Source organism: Cervus canadensis, chromosome 15 (assembly GCF_019320065.1).
Source record: "Cervus canadensis isolate Bull #8, Minnesota chromosome 15, ASM1932006v1, whole genome shotgun sequence".
Taxonomy (NCBI): domain Eukaryota; kingdom Metazoa; phylum Chordata; class Mammalia; order Artiodactyla; family Cervidae; genus Cervus; species Cervus canadensis.
The window spans coordinates 49,242,528-49,261,421 of record NC_057400.1 but is presented as its reverse complement, the minus strand read 5'-3'; the positions used below and the strand labels follow the sequence as shown (position 1 = coordinate 49,261,421).

General features: G+C 39.2%; 1 protein-coding gene across 2 annotated transcripts in view; it reads left to right on the top strand.

Moving 5' to 3' along the window:
- The window catches only part of LRP2 (LDL receptor related protein 2), a 176,320-nt gene that overhangs the window by 73,445 nt on the left and 83,981 nt on the right, over positions 1-18,894 (top strand). For both annotated transcript variants that reach the window (XM_043488175.1, XM_043488176.1), the window contains 9 exons: positions 4,820-5,012; positions 6,675-6,800; positions 7,756-7,886; positions 10,077-10,211; positions 10,575-10,856; positions 11,829-12,071; positions 13,125-13,244; positions 13,844-13,960; positions 17,992-18,369. In XM_043488175.1, coding sequence (XP_043344110.1) covers positions 4,820-5,012; positions 6,675-6,800; positions 7,756-7,886; positions 10,077-10,211; positions 10,575-10,856; positions 11,829-12,071; positions 13,125-13,244; positions 13,844-13,960; positions 17,992-18,369 — 1,725 coding nt within the window. The remainder of the gene's footprint in view (positions 1-4,819; positions 5,013-6,674; positions 6,801-7,755; positions 7,887-10,076; positions 10,212-10,574; positions 10,857-11,828; positions 12,072-13,124; positions 13,245-13,843; positions 13,961-17,991; positions 18,370-18,894) is intronic.

Below are 18,894 nucleotides of genomic sequence, written 5' to 3'. Positions count from 1 at the left end.
CCTTGTGATGTGCGGGCTTCTTGTTGCGGTAGCTTCTCTTGTTCCAGCACACAGGCTATAGGTGTGTGGGCTTCAGGAGTTGGAGCTCGTGGGCTCTAGGGTGTTCTCAGTAGTTGTGGCACACAGGCTTAGTTGTGGGATCCTCCCTGACCAGGGATCAAACCAGTGTCCCTTGCATTACAAGGCAGGTTCTTAACCACTGGACACCAGGGAAGCCTCTATACCAGGTTAGTTACTCACCCCTACCTTTTTCAGAATCTGGGGTCTCTGAGTGCAGATAAGCTGAGGCATCTGCATATGTGGGTGTTGGTGCTCACCTCTACTGATATATCTCACCTTTTATTTAGTTAGTTACCCCTTCTCCAGTTCGTTTCTCTTCATCTGTTCTTCTACTGAAAGGAAGAGGAGATAAATGTGTGGTTGATCTGTTATTTTGAACCAGAAGACCTTTTTTCTGAGGACTAGAATTACATCTGCAGAGGTACTACACACAGGCTGTCTCCCATTGGTGCCTCCACAGGTCAGATTCCTTTAGCTTTGGCAACTGAAGTTCTCATCATGGTTTTCTTTCTTCTTTTTTTAAAAAATAAATTTCAAGTCCACATGCTGAGAAAATTGCCTTTTAAAACAGTGGTTAAACTCTGCACTTTGGTTAGGGAGGTATGACGTTTGCTCTGTTTTTCCGAGTGAGAAGGTGAAATTCAATGAGTTTATGTGCAAAAACTGTTCCAAGTCACATTGAAGTCAATATGGGCTAACCCTCAGGGAACTTGCCCCATCAGTAATCCTTTCTCTTCTCCAATTTTTTTTGTTCTATTGACTTATCCTCATCAGATATGCTGAAGTCTCTCTCATCCTAAAAATCCTTCAACCTACCCTCTACTTCATGTTCCTCTTTAATTGTAGTCTTCTGTCCTCAAGTTTGTGGACAAGCACCTTGAAAGTTTGGTGTACATTTTTTTAAGCTCGACTTCCATATCTGCATTTCTCACCTCTTTGTACTATGTCGCTTTCTTGAAACCAATCTTATCCCAGTCACCTCCAGTCACTTTGTTATAAACTTGCAGTTCTTATCTTTGGCACCTTAGTCATTTTCTTAAATTTTTTTTCCCCTTGACAACACACTCCTGAATTTCCTTCTGTTTCTTGACCATTATTTCTAGTGTTCCTTAAACGTTTTTTCTTTCAGTTCAGTTCAGTTCAGTCACTCAGTCGTGTCTGACTCTTTGCGACCCCATGAACCGCAGAACACCAGGCCTCCCTGTCCATCACCAGCTCCCAGAGTCCACCCAAACCCATGTCCATTGAGTCGGTGATGCCATCTAACCATCTCATCCTCTGTCGTCCCCTTCTCCTCCTGCCCTTAATCTTTCCCAACATCAGGGTTGTTTCAAATGAGTCAGCTGTTCGCATCAGGTGGCCAGAGTATTGGAGTTTCAGCTTCAACATCAGTCCTTCCAATGAACACCCAGGACTGATCTCTTTTAGGAATGGTCTCCTTTAGGATGGACTGGTTGGATCTCCTTGCATTAAGTTAACTGTAGTTACTGAAGTAAGCATCAACACCACACAGTTCAAAAGCATCAATGCTTCGGCTCCCAGCTTTGTTTATAGTCCAACTCTCACATCCATACATGACCACTGGAAAAACCATAGCCTTGACTAGATGGACCTTTGTTGACAAAGTGATGTCTCTACTTTTTAATATGCTGTTTAGGTTGGTCATAACTTTCCTTCCAAGGAGTAAGTGTCTTTTAATTTCATGGCTGCAATCACCATCTGTAGTGATTTTGGAGCCCAGAAAAATAAAGTCAGCTACTGTTTCCCCTGTTTCCCCATCTATTTGCCATGAAGTGATGGGACTGGATGCCATGATCTTAGTTTTCTGAATGTTGAGCTTTAAGCCAACTTTTTCACTCCTCTTTCACTTTCATCAAGAGGCTCTTTTAGTTCCTCTTCATTTTCTGCCATAAGAGTGGTGTCATCTGCATATCTAAGGTTATTGATATTTCTCCCGGCAATCTTGATTCCAGCTGTGCTTCCTCCAGCCCAGCATTTCGCATGATGTACGCTGCATATAAGTTAAATAAGCAGGGTGACAATATACAGCCTTGACGTACTCCTTTTCCTATTTGGAACCAGTCTGTTGTTCCATGTCCAGTTCTAACTGTTGCTTCCTGACCTGCATCCAGGTTTCTCAAGAGGCAGGTCAGGTGGTCTGGTATTTCCATCTCTTTCAGAATTTTCCACAGTTTATTGTGATCCACACAGTCAAAGGCTTTGGCATAGTCAATAAAGCAGAAATAGATGTTTTTCTGGAATTCTCTTGCTTTTTCAATGATCCAGTGGATGTTGGCAATTTGATCTCTGGTTCCTCTGCCTTTTCTAAAACTAGCTTGAACATCTGGAAGTTCACGGTTCACGTATTGCTGAAGCCTGGCTTGGAGAATTTTGAGCATTACTTTACTAGCCTGTGAGATGAGTGTAATTGTGCGGTAGTTTGAGCATTCTTTGGCATTGCCTTTCTTTGGGATTGGAATGAAAACTGACCTTTTCCAGTCCTGTGGCCACTGCTGAGTTTTCCAAATTTGCTGGCATGTTGAGTGCAGCACTTTCACAGCATCATCTTTCACGATTTGAAATAGCTCAGCTGGAATTCCATCACCTCCACTAGCTTTGTTTTTTCTTTATCTGTCTTATATGCAATTGTGATCTCTAGTGTTCAACATGGGTTCTCTCTTCTAATTGTGCATTTTCTTCCACATAATTCTGCACCTTCTGTGTCTTTTGTTACCATCTAATGTAGTAAGTATAAATTAGTGTAGGAGAACTTATGATAGGCTATTTCCTGAATGCTTTTGCTCCTAACCTGGAGAATGAAGGGAAAGGTCAGGGAAGGCTTCTTGCAGAAAGTGCTAAAAGTCTCAAACCAAGCTCACATTCTGGTGTTCAGATCCATTGCACCAATTGCCTGTTGGATACTTCAACTGGATATTCCACAAACCACCTGAAAACTGATGTGTCTAAATATTCACCATTCTTCTTCTTCTCCAGACCTCCTGCCCCAAGGGAAAGGTGTCACTTCTTATCTGACACCCCACTCTCCCCAAAAATGGTGGTCACCCAAACTTCTCCCTTTCTTTTAGCCTCTATCATTAACTTGTTAACCTCTAGCCATGCTTCCGAACATGTGGAATCCTCAGTGTCTCTCTTTCCCACTTCCACATCTTTTCTACAGCCCTTCATTCACTACTTCCTTTGGGAAACCTCTCCATAGGACTTCCCTGGTGGTCCAGTGGTTAAGACTTTGCTTCCACTTCATGGGGCATTGGTTCAATCCGTGGTTAGGGAATTAAGATCCTGCATGCTGTGTGGTGGGGCCAAGATAAGTAAAGAAATAAAAACAAAACACATCTCTACACCTATTGCCATTGTTCAGTTGCTAAGTCATGTCTGACTCTTTGCAACCCCATGGATTGCAGCACACCAGCCTTCCCTTTCTTTCACCATCTCCTGGAGTTTGCTCATATTCATGTCAGTGATGCTGGTTAACCATCTCATCCTCCTGTACTTCCTGCCATAATTTCCATACCATCCTGTCCATGCCTCCATCACAGCAGCCAATATTCTTCTATTGCTTTCCCTCTTGCCCTAATTGCCTCCTCTCACCTCTCCTACCTCATTATAGATATCTTGAAGACATGTCCACATTTCTCTCAAGATGCTTCACTTTTATATGACTCAGTTTCCCCATGTGGAAAGTAGAAATAATAGTAATTCCTGCTCTTGAGCTGTTGTGAGGATGGATGAATTCATGTAAAGTACTTAGGCTCGTTTCAGACTCATGAAGTGAAGTGAAGTGAAGTCGCTCAGTCGTGTCCGACTCTTTGTGACCCCATGGACTGTAGCCTACCAGGCTACTCCATCCATGGGATTTTCCAGGCAAGAATAATGAAGTGGGTTGCCATTGCCTTCTCCAGGAGATCTTCCTGACCCGGGATCAAACCCCGCATTGTAGGCAGACGCTTTACCCAGGGATGTGGTGGCTCATAGTGAGTGTTCAGTATAAGCTGCTGTTAGTAATACTATTAGCAATATCATGTTTCCTCAATGTTTAGTATGGTGTCTGGCACACAGAGGACTTTCTTTGTACAATTTCTCAAATAAATAAATGGAAAAAACACTAGACTTGTTCCATTAAAAGAAAGAGGTGTGATTGTTTACTCTGAGTCACTTTTTTTTTTTTAAGAAAAAGGAGGGGGAAAGGCATAAAAATTCACCAAGGGAAAAGTGGTCTTTGTTTCTCCTTATACCCAGTTCTGATTTCCTTTCTGGCTGCTGGTCTTTCCCAAACTTGGCAGCTTTGTGGCTCTGAATGAATTGTTGATGAGAAGGTTGGGTGGGAATGCCTCACAGATCCCCCCAGTCGTACCTGGCAGTGTCAGCTTATCAGTGCTGTCTGTGGGTGGTGGTTGTGAGTATGTGAACTCAGGTATCTCTTCTTCAGATGTTCTGTACTGAGAAATTTTTTTCTGGAAGGTTGAACAAGGGAGTAAATCCAGGCCATACCACTGCTGGTTCTGTTGAACAGAATCATATCTATTCTTTGAAATCCAGACTTTTGGAGATGAGTAGATTCTAGGTTTATCTCATGTGTTGCTTTGCAGTTTACAGTTGCTTTATTTAGTTTTTTAAAAGAATTTCATGTTACTGAAATATTCTTTGAGTTCTCACACAAAGTTTAAATATGCAGTGATAGGAAAATGTATATCATATAAAATATGCTTACTTTAAGCCATGTCCATATTTTAATTTACAGGAAGAGAAATTATCACAGCTAACAGGGTGCCAGGTGTTCAAAGTTTGAGTTTTGATTGGATTTCGAGGAATCTCTATTGGACAGATTCTTCTTATAGGAGTGTCAGTGTCATAAAGCTAGCTGATAAATCAAGACATACAATCATCCAAAATTTAAATAACCCACGGTCAATCGTAGTTCATCCTACTGCTGGGTAAGTACGTTCATGTTTTCTTAAGAAAACAAGTGATGTTAGTGTGTGTTGGATACAGAGTTTTAGTTTGCAAGATGAGAAAGTGCTGGAAGTTGGTTGTACGACAGTGAATATACTTAGCACTACTGAACTGTACGCCTAAAAATGGTCACTTTTATTTAAAAAAAAAAAAAGAAAACAAGTGATGCCATAGGTATTTGGCAAATCTAGTAAATACAAGATTGAACCATGTAAATTGAAGTCACCTTAGATTGTATCCTTTTAGCATATGCTGAAATTATCACTTTATCTCCTTTCAAAAACTTTCTCCTAAGTTTTGGCTTTCCCAGCCTTCACTGAACTGTGTTTTTCTCATAGTCACATAGGACCAAACAGTGAGTCACAGATTCAGTGGAGAAGGAATGAATATGAAGCAGAATTATCAGAAAAGACTCAAATTCCTTCCCAGCTTTAATGCATCGATACAAAGCTTACCAAAACTTTCTAAATCATTCAGTAGTTTTCAGAATGAAGTCTTTCAGACCACAAAGTGTTTAACCACTGCATTGTTGATGGAGTCAGGCAAGAAAAGACAGAGCATTTCACATCATCCCTTCTAGTTCTTACCTTTTATATTTAAATATGTTTGATGGTTTGATAGCTTACCCTAAAGTCTTAAGCCAGGTAGTTATGTTTTAATAGAATAATAAAAAAGTGATGACTGGTAACTTACTAAAGCCTGATTGAGGGTACATAGCAAACACTTTACATAGTGCATAATCTCATCTAATTCAAAAGCTGGTTTGTGAGTGAGCATATACAAGACCTGTTTTGGACCTCAGAGAGATAAACTAACTTGCTCAACGACCCACAGCTATTAAGCAACAGTTAGTATTAAAATTCCAGACCTATCTGACTACAAAGCCTGTGTGTCTAACATATTTTAAAACTGACGATGCTATTGATAAGAAGTTTTATTGCCTGATAGAGAGTTAAATGTTGATTTTCTAGTGAATTTATCTTAAGCTAAGTCTTTGGCAGTGGATTTAAAAAAGGCGTTAAATTCCTTTCCTAATCAGTCGTTCATTTAAAACAATATGAAGTCACATTTCAGAAAGTTACCTTTTGGAAAAGACTCATTTTAGTTCTTAAGGCTCACATGAAAGAGAAGAGCTTTTCCTCCCTACACTTATATTTTTCCTACCCTTTGAAATAAAAAAAAGGCATAAAAAAGATGTCTTGGGTAAGACACCTTGGGTACATTGATTTGGTTGCATTTTTAATCAGGAATGAAATACTTTCCTGCAAATTCCTTGTGAAAGATGATTAAAGAGTCATCTAGTGGATCCTGGATATTTAATCTAGAAAGTAAGTGAGAGATTATAAAATCTGTTTTTGTTTTGCTCATTGTTTATTTTATTTCAAGGACATGTAGTATTAATAATCTGAATTGTGTCTTTTTAAAGAGCCTACTTGGTGACAATAGTCCTGAAGTCTAGCTCAGTGGTTCTCTGCCCTGGATGCTCATTTTAATGCTATTTGTATTTTCTATATATTTTTTAATATAAACCCTACAGAAAACTAGTTTGCAGCAATTCTCTGGAGAATCTGTGTTTGTGATAAATCTAAGTCACGTAGTTTGTGCCGATGTTAACATCTTTGATTTATTACCTCTTTTTCTAGGTATATATTCTTCTCGGTTTGGTACCGTCCTGCTAAAATCCTGAGGGCATGGACTGATGGGTCTAACATTTTACCTATAGTAAACAGTACTCTTGGGTGGCCCAGTGGGCTGTCCATTGATTGGAGGTAAGTAGGAATCATCCCAAATTGCTGCATTCCCACTTACTAAGGGAGACATATTGTAGTTGGCCAGCTTCTGCTGGGATGAAAATGTATGCATTAAAATGAATATTCTGAAAATTGCTAGAGGAAGCAGAATAGGGCAAGACCCAGGGAAGTAGAAGAAGGATTTGATGAAGTACTGGTCATGTGTAATTTTTACAGGGGCCATCTTGAGGATAGGAAATCTTTGATGTCAAAAAATGTATATTTGCCTATATGCACTATGGGAGGATTTTTGGAATATCAAATTTAAATTTTAAGAAATTGACCTGTCAAGGAATATAGGAAAAGGTAACAGGGTAAACAAGCTTAGAGATATCAAATGCAAAAGCAGTTCATAGGAGAAAAAATAGGAAGAAATGTGTTTAACCTTTCAAACATAAGTTACTAATGATATTTTTCCTAAATGTGGATTTAATAAGGCAAAAACTAAAATTCTTAACTTGAAGATAACATTTCAGGTTTTCTAAGACATTTGAAAACCACTTCATGAAAGTTGCTTTGTTTTTCTGGGGAACATAAGACTATTAAACTTTGCTTAATGAATGTAAATGTGTCAACTGAACACGCTGTTCAGTTGAATTGCTCTTGTTGTTTAGTTGCTAAGTTGTGTATGACTCTTTTGCGACCCCATGGACTGTCCAACTCTTAGTTGTGTCCAACTCTTTCCAACCCATGGACTGTAGCCCACCAGGTGCCTCTGTCCATGGGATTTCCCAGGCAAGAATACTGGCCTGGGTTGCCATTTCCTTCTTCAGGGGCTCTTCCTGACCCAGGGCTCGAACCCATGTCTCCTGCATTGCAGATGGATTCTTTACTGCTGAGCCACCAGGGAAGCCCCTGATTTTGAATGCCCTTATTATAGGGTGTGCTTTTCTAGTTTCTGAGTAACCAATAACTAAGTATTTTGTTATTCTAGTTCTTCACGATTATACTGGGTAGATGCCTTTTTTGATAAAATTGAGCACAGTACCTTTGATGGTTCAGACAGAAAAGCCCTGACCAATGTACATCAGTTGACAAATCCTTTTGGACTTGCTGTCTTTGAAGGTATGTTTTGAACCAAAAGTGTTTTATTTATACTGTGCAAGCTGTATAAAACTCATCCTCATTTGACAATCTCATAATTCCAAAAAAACTGGTCACTTATGAAATGGTGCTCTTATGTCTAAATAAAACATTTGGTTTGTTGGTGAAATATTAATTTTTTTCTGTTTGAGACATTTTTATATAATAGTGCATCTGTTTTCTTCCTCCCATCTCCCCTCTTGTGAGTATAGGCATATTCTTGTGGGTTCGGTTGCTGGGAATAAGAATCTAGCTTGGCACCACGAAGCAGGTGGTTTGTTTAGTCTTGATAATAGGGTTTCTGTGAATGATTGTGTAGCATGTGCCAGGCCAAGAGTGTAAGGAGAAACTAAAATCTACCCTGGTTCTACTTGAGCAAACCATAATTAATCTAGTTAGAGAGGTGCCATTTTGTGATCCACCAAAGCCCCTACACTTATGCTAGTTGTGTCTCAGGTCGAAACTTCCTGCATGCGTGCTAAGTCACTCAGTTTGACTCACAAAGTATCTGACTCTCTGCGACTCAATGGACTATAACCCGCCAGGCTCCTCTGTCCATGGAATTCTCCAGGCAAGAATACTGGAGTGGGTTGCCATGCCCTCTGCCAGGGGATCTTCCCGATCCAGGGATTGAACCCACGTCTCCTGCATTGCAGGTGGATTCTTTCCCATTGAGCCACCAGGGAAGTCCTGAAATTTGCTACTGTGAATAATTGGCTTCTGCTTTAAAAAAAAGTAGGCACCGACTATAATTCAAAGACTTTCTCATACACATGTAGTGTGGAATGAATAACTAGTAAATATATTCCATACTCCCCCCTGTTGTCTGTTGTCTGTGTCTGTGTCATGTTATTTAAAAATTTTTTAAGTGCTCTTGTGAGATTTTTGAGTCAGTTATAAATATGCAGCCCCCCTCTCCTCAGCCTGTGCATTCTTTCTCCCTTTCTACTAATGATGTCTGACACATCCTATTTATTCTCACATAGTAACAGTATAAACATGTTAAATTTTCTCTGCTCTTTGCTGGAATATTTTGCAATTAAATAAAAATGCAGTTTTTATTTAATTGCTGGTTTGCAGTTTGATTGGCAGTCAGGCTAGGTATGATTTAGTGAGTCCAATGACTGATTAGTCATTGATTAGACCATAGATAAGGAAAACTGGTTTTATGATAAATTTTCTGCCATCTTAGTCATTTTCTGGTCAGTTGGAATTTTTAGTTGGTTATTGTTTGTTTCTTTGGAAAACTCTATTGAAATATGTGTTTATTTCCCTGCTTCAGTATCTAAGGTAAAATTAATACAATTGAATTTTTGATGTTTAAAATCTTGTATGGCCTCTAACTTCCATTTTCAGCTTTGTGGAGCATTATTGTCTTTTAAGGTGTAGGAACAATTATATGGATAAATTTTATTGATCCCTAAACATACACTAACATTTCCTTCTTGAACTATATCTGTACTTTGCCTTCTCAAAGCTCACTTTGAAATTTGAAAGTCAAAGTTTTAAAAAAATGTTCTCATTAAACATGAAATATAAAATGTTTGACCTGGAAGAGAACTTAGAGATTAATTTTACTAGAAACACGAGCCCTCACACAGTGAAGATCACTCAGCAGTTTAGTGCTATGGCTAGGATAAGAATTCAGTCTCCTGAGGTATCATCTCATATTGTATAAAAGAATCCTGAGATTAAAAAATTTTTTACACATAGAGGGCTAAGCCCAATTGCTATTAAGTACCATCACAATATTCCGTGTTCCAATGTTCTTCCCTGAATCTGAACACTACTATTATTAAAAATATAGGCTTCTTCTAGGTAGGATCTCTCTCAGATATCTATACTAGCAACTCTTTCTACTGTTTTTATTCCCTCATTCCTCTAGCACTCTTGTATCAGGAAGTATTCTTCCAACTCTGTTGTTTTATTAAAGGTCCTTAGCTTGAGAGGCTCAAAAGTCTTTAAGAAAAAAAAAAAATATATATATATATATATATATATAAGCTTCTAAAGAGTCATTTCTAGAATTACAAATTATGGAAAACAGAAACATATTTATTTAAACAGATACTTATGAAAAAAGCTTCCCACATTTGGAAGAAGCATTACAAACATTTTGCATTTTGCTAGGTGAGCTGTGGCAAATAAACTTATCACCATATTTCTTCTTAGACTATATATATGTTACTGATTGGAGACGTGGTATTATTCGATTCGGGAAATACAATGCTGCACAATCGGTTGTTCTCCGAAGTGGTGTTGGTTCTGTAATGCGTGCGAAAGTATATGATTCTAGAATCCAGACAGGTGAGTAATGTTGCCAGGTTGTTTTGTATGGATGTATTTAATGTGGTGGCTCATTTTACCTTTAATTTATTTACTATAACTCCTGATAGTTTTATCTTCCTGTCACTGAGATAATTTTAATGTGTAAGAATTTCTATTCAACTTTACTAACTTTAAGCATATGGGAGGAAAAACACGTTTCAGGACTTCTCTGTATTTAGATTGAATGTGTCATTTGGCACGTTCCTCTCCAAGAAGAAGTCAGTTTTTAATATTGGGTCTGACAAGTATTCTTTCCCATTCATTTTTTGTCACAAACCAAACCTGTGATCAACCTAAAAGGAATGTGCTTGACTCCCTCATGTGGGGGCATTGCTTTTTCAGGGTCTAATGCCTGTAACCGACCCACCAACCCAAATGGCGACTGCAGTCACTTCTGCTTCCCAGTGCCGAATTCCCAGCGGGTGTGTGGCTGCCCCCATGGAATGAGTCTGGCTTCCAACCGTTTGACGTGTGTGGAGAGCGCATCCCAAGAGCCGCCCATGGAGCAGTGTGGCACGCTCTCCTTCCCCTGCCACAACGGCAGATGCGTGCCCCTTCAGTATCGCTGTGATGGCTTTGATGACTGTCTTGATAACAGTGATGAGGCTCAATGTACCACATCTAGTAAGTAGCTTATACATTAGCGATGCGTCCTATGATATATAGAACAGAGAGAGGTGTGCTTTAAAAAAAAGGCTTAGGTTATCTCTATAGGAAAAAGGAATATGTACTCTAAAGGCTTTTAGAAAGCTGGATGATGAATATTATTCATAGATAATGTTACAGATGATTTCTACAGATTATTTGGACTATCCTCAATAAAACTTTTTTCTGATATTGGATGGACATGCAGAGTCACTGCATCTTGGCCTCTCCTACTCCGAAATAAAAGGGATCTAATCTATAGTACTGGAGAGAATGGTATCATGGAATAAGTGTTTGCAATAATAGCTTTTGAAAATCTCATGTACTATATTCCTTTTTCCTCCTGTAGGTGTAAAATGGATTATGGGTGAAATGGTGATTTTAACCTTTATAATCTTCTTTTGATGGTAATCTAATTTATAATAAATACTATTGTGAAAAATAAAAAAAAAACTCAGAAATTTCTATCAAGGAGACATTAATAGAAAGAGAAATGACATTTGAAAATAAAAGTGCTCGTTTGTACATTTTTGAAATTTCAAAAGGTTTATTTTGCTTTGTTTTATTTTGCACTTTTCTTTTTTAAAAGTGCAGATTTTTACATAAATGTTTTATCAATTTCAAATGAGCCATATGCTGAGAGGAAGCATAGCTTAGAAGCAAAGGATGGGCCTTACAGTCGTGACAACTAGAGCTTTGGTCTTGGGCACATGCCTGAGTCTCTCAGAGCCTCAATTTCCTCATCTATAAAATGCAGATAATTATATGTACCTGGCAGTATCCTTGTGATGATTCAGAGAGAAAAAAAATATGTAAATAATAGTTGCCAAATAAATGTCAGTGAATGATGATGACTTTCACATTTTGTATAATGCTCCCATTGAAAGGTAAGATCTCATTTAAAAGGCTGTAAAAACCAATGTCTTTACGATCAATTCGTTTCTGTTGTAGATGCTACCTGTTCACCTTTAGCATTTGAGTGTAAACACGAAGGACACTGCATTCCCTCAATGTGGCGCTGTGATGGAGAGAATGACTGTCTGGATGGCAGCGATGAGCAGAACTGCCCCACCCGAGCACCCACTTCCTGCCGTGCTGATCAATTCACCTGTGACAATAACTTCTGTATCCCAAGAAGCTGGGTCTGTGACACAGATAATGATTGTAGGGATGGATCAGATGAAAAGTCATGCAGTAAGTTTTGAACTGATTTCTCTTGGCTGGTCAGCCTAGTAAATAGATTTGAACCATGAGTAGGCCTTGAGTACTTTCCTTGAAGGCTCATATAATTTTCATTGTATCTTAGCCACTTCTATTTCATCTGTCAACCAGTGTATTAATAGGCTGTAAAAGCAAAGACAGAGGAAGTCTTGCTAAATATTTTCTATGGAAGCAAAACAAGGACTATCTTTGATATCTAACTAATATCCAGATGGAAACTGGAAAATAAAAATCCCACAACTAACTGTTCAGATATTTAAAACAATTGCCCTTTCTGAATCATATAAACACACCCGGATGTTTAGCTACTGGTTTTTCTTTTCATTTATATAGGCAAAAAGACAATAAAATAAAAAGGCAAAGAACATTTCAATTTCATTAATCTTACCCACCTGCGCAGAGGGGGTGCAGGGTTCCCTGGACTAAATTCTGTTTTGGTTGCATAATTTGGCTAGTCCTTTTTTTTCAGGACTAGATAAGCTTTAAGATCTCCTCTAGCTTTCACATTCTGTGAGACTATATTATGATTCCTGTTTTGGGTGGTGGAGGCAGCCTGTCAGACCCTAAGGCTATGTCTCTTCAGCCAGCTAGGGTCCTGGTTTTGAGGATAGTTCTGCCTAGACTTTGGATTAAATTCAGTTATCATGATCCAGTTAAATCCAGTTATCATGTGGACCATGCTCCATGACCACAGTCCATCCTGTCTTGTGGGCTGAGTTTCGTTGCTTAACTGTGCAGAAGAGTCTTGGACTTCATACTGTTCATGAGGTGCAGTCCAAAGCAAGGCCATGATGCTTATCTTCTACATTTGGTCTGTTCTTCAGAGTATCCTCACAGTTTCTGACTCTGCCCTATATTATTTCTGTTCCTCTCTCTAAAAAGGCAATCTGTCTGACTTGCAGGAATTTTGAGCACACATACAACTGAGATAATTTATGTATTTCCTAAGCATTATACAGTTTGTCTCTGGTACATATTGGACAAGAAATAAACTATTAACTTGGTTTTGTTTTTGGATGACATTAGATCATACACAGACATGTTCACCTACTCAGTTTCATTGCCCTGATCACCGATGTATTGCCCTATCTTTTGTCTGTGATGGGACCAAGGACTGTGCTGACGGATCTGATGAGATTGGCTGTAGTAAGTACATTGTTTTATTTTTTAATTAATTAATTGCTTAATTAATCCATTGAGGTTGTAAGTCCATAACTGATTTATATGTTTCAGGTGTACAACATACTAATTAACATTCAAAGATTAAATCCATTTATAATTGTAAAATATCAGCTATATTCCCTTTGTTGTGTAATATATTCCTGTAGCTTATCCCTATCTTGCCCCTGGCCCCTTCCTTCTGCCCACTGTTAACCACTTGCTTGTCCTCTATGTCTGTGAGTCTGTTTCTTTTTGGTTGTTTTCATTAGTTTGTTTTAGTTTTTAGATTCCACATATAAGTGACATTATATGGTATTTGTCTTTCTTTTTATGACTAAGTCCATCCGTGTTGTTGCAGACGGCAAAATTTCATTCTTTTTTATGGCTGAGTGGTGCTCCATTGCATCACTGTTTATGGACAGTGGTCTTTGTCTATTCCTCTGTTTATGGACAGATAAGCTGCTTACCTATCTTGGCTGTTGTAATAATGGTTTATTTTTTTTAATTCATGATGTTTAGAAAAATTTCGATGTTCAGTTGTTTGTTCCTTGGCTTAACTTTTAATGTTTTTCTCTCATTTTCAGTGATTAACTGCACTGCTTCTCAATTCACATGTGTTAGTAATGGTCAGTGTATTAGCAAGATGTATCACTGTGATGGCATTTTTGACTGCGATGACCACTCTGATGAGACAGATTGTCGTAAGTACCATATACCTGGCATGTTTCAGGTGACGGGGTCATTTCTTAATTACCAGGATTGCTCTTACCACAGATTTTCTCTTAGATAAGCTAGAGGGAAGGCAGCCTAATTAACAAAACATTGTCCAAGGACCACAGTATTGATTGTATAATGAAATCAAATCAACATCACCAAATAGGGATAAGTTGTGAATCAAGTAGTTGTAAATGGGCACTTTTTAATTGTCTTTTGAGTAGGTTAAATATTTCTCAGGTATTTTTGTTTTCAGTATTACCTGGGGCATTCAAAATTAGTGGGTTTCAATGAGGTTTGCCATATATAAAGATATTTTAATGGTTTCCTTTAAGTCTCAATAGGAGGTCACATCAAGCAAATCATTTGTTTAGTATCTGCTAACATGTTTTCTGTGGTCTTTGTCCTGGGAGTCTGGTAGAAAGTAAGAAACAAAGCAAGGCAGATAGTTAATAAGGGCTTTGTAGAAATGATACAGATAAAATTCAATGAAGGTTCCCAGGAAAGAAATTTTTTGAGGGTTCAAGGAGGACTTCATGGACTATAAATCTGATGGACCTGTAAACTTCACAGGCTGTAGACCTAATAATGGAAAGGACTTGTTATTGCCATTTTTATATTAAACAAGGTGAGGTCGTCATTTGTTTGAATGTTCATGTTTTGGATCATAAAAAGTAGGTTTCTATCAGTTCTCCTCCCTAATCAGAAAAGAGGGTTTCCCTGATGGCTCAGTGGTTCGGAATCCACCTGCCAATGCAGGAGATGAGGGTTTGATCCCTGGGTCCAGAAGATCCCTGGATTAGGAAATGGCAGCCCACTCCAGTATTCTTGCCTAGACAATCCAGTGGACAGAGGAGCCTGGTGGGCTATAGTCTCCGGGGTCACAAAGAGTCGGACATGACTGAGTGACTAAACAACAACAACTATCAGAAAAGGGTGGTTTATATCTATGGATAAAAGAAAATATAAATGCTTACATACTTAATAAGTGTGTACAACACCCAGAAATTCTTAATCACTGAAGTTTCTGTTTCACATTGAAAACATGGAATTCTTCTCAGGTGATCTGAGGTTAAAGTGCCATTGCCTCTGGCTTTCTATTACCTTACAAGGTCCCTGGGAGAGTGTTTGGGTTTACTCCTGTGAAATAGCCAAGCAATCAATAAGAATTGCTTGATGAATAGTGGAAAGTTTGCAAAGAATGGAAGATTTACAGTCATCTTGGCTTCATCATCATCAGTTCAGTCGCTCAGTCATGTCCGACTCTTTGCAACCTCATGAACCACAGCACGCCAGGCCTCCCTGTCCATCACCACTCCTGGAGATTACCCAAACTCATGTCCATTGAGTCAGTGGTACCATCCAACCATCTCATCCTCTGTTGTCCCCTTCTTCTCCTGCCTTCAATCTTTCCCAACATCAGGGTCTTTTCAAATGAGTCAGCTCTTCACATCACGTGGCCAAAATATTGGAGTTTCAGCTTCAACATCAGTCCCTCCAATGAACACCCAGGACTGATCTCCTTTGGGATGGACTGGTTGGATCTCCTTGCAGTCCAAGGGACTCTCAAGAGTCTTATTCAACACCACACAGTTCAAAAGCATCAATTCTTTGGCGCTCAACTTTCTTTATAGTCCAACTCTCACATCCATACATGACCACTGGAAAAACCATAGCCTTGACTAGACAGACCTTTGTTGGCAAATAATGTCGCTGCTTTTTAATATGCTGTCTAGGTTGGTCATAGCTTTCCTTCCAAGGAGTAAGCATCTTTTAATTTCATGGCTGCAGTCACCACCTGCAGTGATTTTCGAGCCCCCAAAAATAAAGTCAGCCACTGTTTCCCCTGTTTCCCCATCTATTTGCCATGAAGTGATGGGACTGGATGCCATGATCTTAATTTTCTGAATGTTGCACTTTAAGCCAACTTTTTCACTCTCCTCTTTCACTTTCATCAAGAGGCTCTTTAGTTCTTCTTCACGTTCTGCCATAAGAGTGGTGTCATCTGCATAGCTGAGGTTATTGATATTTCTCCCGGCAATCTTGAATCCAGCTGTGCTTCCTCCAGCCCAGCATTTCGCATGATGTACGCTGCATATAAGTTAAATAAGCAGGGTGACAATATACAGCCTTGACGTACTCCTTTCCCGATTTGGAACCAGTCTGTTGTTCCATGTCCAGTTCTAACTGTTGCTTCCTGACCTGCATCCAGGTTTCTCAAGAGGCAGGCCAGGTGGCCTGGTATTTCCATCTCTTTCAGAATTTTCCACAGTTTATTGTGATCCACACAGTCAAAGTCTTTGGCATAGTCAATAAAGCAGAAATAGGTATTTTTCTGGAACTCTCTTGCTTTTTTTGATGATCCAGCAGATGTTGGCACTTTGATCTCTGGTTCCTCTGCCTTTTCTAAAACCAGCTTGAACATCTGGAAGTTCACGGTTCACGTATTGCTGAAGCCTGGCTTGGAGAATTTTGAGCATTACTTTACTAGCCTGTGAGATGAGTGCAATTGTGTGGTGGTTTGAGCATTCTTTGGCATTGCCTTTCTTTGAGATTGGAATGAAAACTGACCTTTTCCAGTCCTGTGGCCACTGCTGAGTTTTCCAAATTTGCTGGCATGTTGAGTGCAGCACTTTCACAGCATCATGTTTCAGGATTTGAAATAGCTCAACTGGAATTCCATCATCTCCACTAGCTTTGTTCATAGTGATGCTTTCTGAGGCCCAGTTGACTTCACATTCCAGGATGTCTGGCTCTAGGTGAGTCACCATTGTGATTATCTGGGTCGTGAAGATCTTTTTTGTACAGTTCTTCTGTGTATTCTTGCCACCACTTCTTAATATCTTCTGCTTCTTTTAGGTCCATACCATTTCTGTCCTTCATCGAGTCCATCTTTGCATGAAATGTTCCCTTGATATCTCTAATTTTCTTGACGAGATCTCTATTCTTTCCTATTCTATTGTTTTCCTTTATTTCTTTGCATTAGTCACTGAGGAAGGCTTTCTTATCTCTCCTTACTATTCTTTGGAACTCTGCATTCAAATGGGAATATCTTTCCTTTTCTCCTTTGCTTTTCACGTGTCTTCTATTCATAGCCATTTGTGAGGCCTCCTCAGACAGCCATTTTGCTTTTTTGCATTTCTTTTTCTTGGGGATGGTCTTGATCCCTTCCTCCTGTACATTGTCATGAACCTCCGTCCATAGTTCATCAGGCACTCTGTCTATCAGATCTAGTCCCTTAAATCTATTTCTCACTTCCACTGTATAATCACAAGGGATTTGATTTAGGTCATATCTGAATGGTCTAGTGGTTTTCCCCACTTTCTTCAATTTAAGTCTGAATTTGGCAATAAGGAGTTCATGATCTGAGTCTCAGTCAGCTCCCGGCTTTGTTTTTGCTGACTGTTTAGAGCTTCTCCATCTTTGGCTGCAAAGAATATAATCAATCTGATTTCGGTGTTGACCATCTGGTGATGTCCATGTGTAAAGTCTTCTCTTGTGTTGTTGGAAGAGGGTGTTTGCTCTGACCAGTGTGTTCTCTTGGCAAAACTCTATTAGCCTTTGCCCTGCTTCATTCTGTACTCCAAGGCCAAATTTGCCTGTTACTCCAGGTATGTCTTGACTTCCTACTTGGCTTCATTTAGTATAATTCATTTGAGGGAAAGTGATAACATCCAAATATATGAAATACATGAATTCCATGTCACCATAGCTGTTTAACCTCTATTAAATGCTCTGATGATTCTTTATTATTTAATCCAAAGTTAGAAACACAGAAAATAGAATTTTCTTTCAACTCAGGGACTTCTATCCATTGTACATCCGTTTCTTTGTTATTAGATCCATTAATCAGATCAGACAGAGAGGACACTCATTTTAGATGTTAATAGTACATATGTCATAATCATTATTAGAAACCCGCCATTGATCCAAAATGATTTCTTCTGAACCTAGAAGTTATATAAAAGGGATTATGGATCACATTCACAAATGCATTTTCCCCATGCTGTTCTCTTAGCAACCAGGCCTCCTGGGATGTGCCACCAAGATGAATTCCAGTGCCAAGAAGATGGGATCTGCATTCCGAAGACCTGGGAGTGTGATGGGCATGAGGACTGCATCCAGGGATCTGATGAGCACAATGGCTGTCCCCCCAAAACCTGCCATCCATCTCATTTTGTCTGCCAAAATGGAAACTGCGTCTATAGAAATTGGCTCTGTGATGGGGACAATGATTGTGGAGACATGAGCGATGAGAAGGACTGCCCTACTCAGCCTTTTCGGTGTCCCAGTCGGCAGTGGCAATGCCCCGGCCATAGCATCTGTGTGAATATGAGTGCAGTGTGTGATGGTGTCCCTGACTGCCCTGGTGGGACAGATGAGTCCCCGCTTTGCAGTAAGTTTCCTGACCACAGTTTACTGGCCATGAACTCATCCTGAGCAGTGGCCAGCTGTGTGTCGTCATTGTCACAATCACCATGTAGTTCTTGAGGAAGGAATCTCAGTTCTCTGAATTTCAACCTGTGTAGGGATAGCCATCATGGAATTTAAATAAATCATCACTGGATAGTATTTCTCATTTAATCCTTTGCACCCAGTTCTGTGTTCTTACTTCATTAGATCATCAAATTAAATTTGGTCCTGTTGGGTAATGCACTCATAAGTTTTTCCAGCTTTCATATTTCCTAATTTCAATCAGAACTTGCCACAAAACAAATGAAGTCCAGGAATTTGTGTTTGCTGTGATTAAAATCCTGTGATTGGCATATCATCCTAATTACTGTCATTTCTTTCTTTGCTCTTTAATCAATGCTCACTCTCAGATGAACCCCAGCCAGGTATGACTGCAAAGTATTTTAGATTCTTATGATTTTATTTGCATTGCATTTGTGCTGAAAATGTCTTAATCATTTTGGCTTAC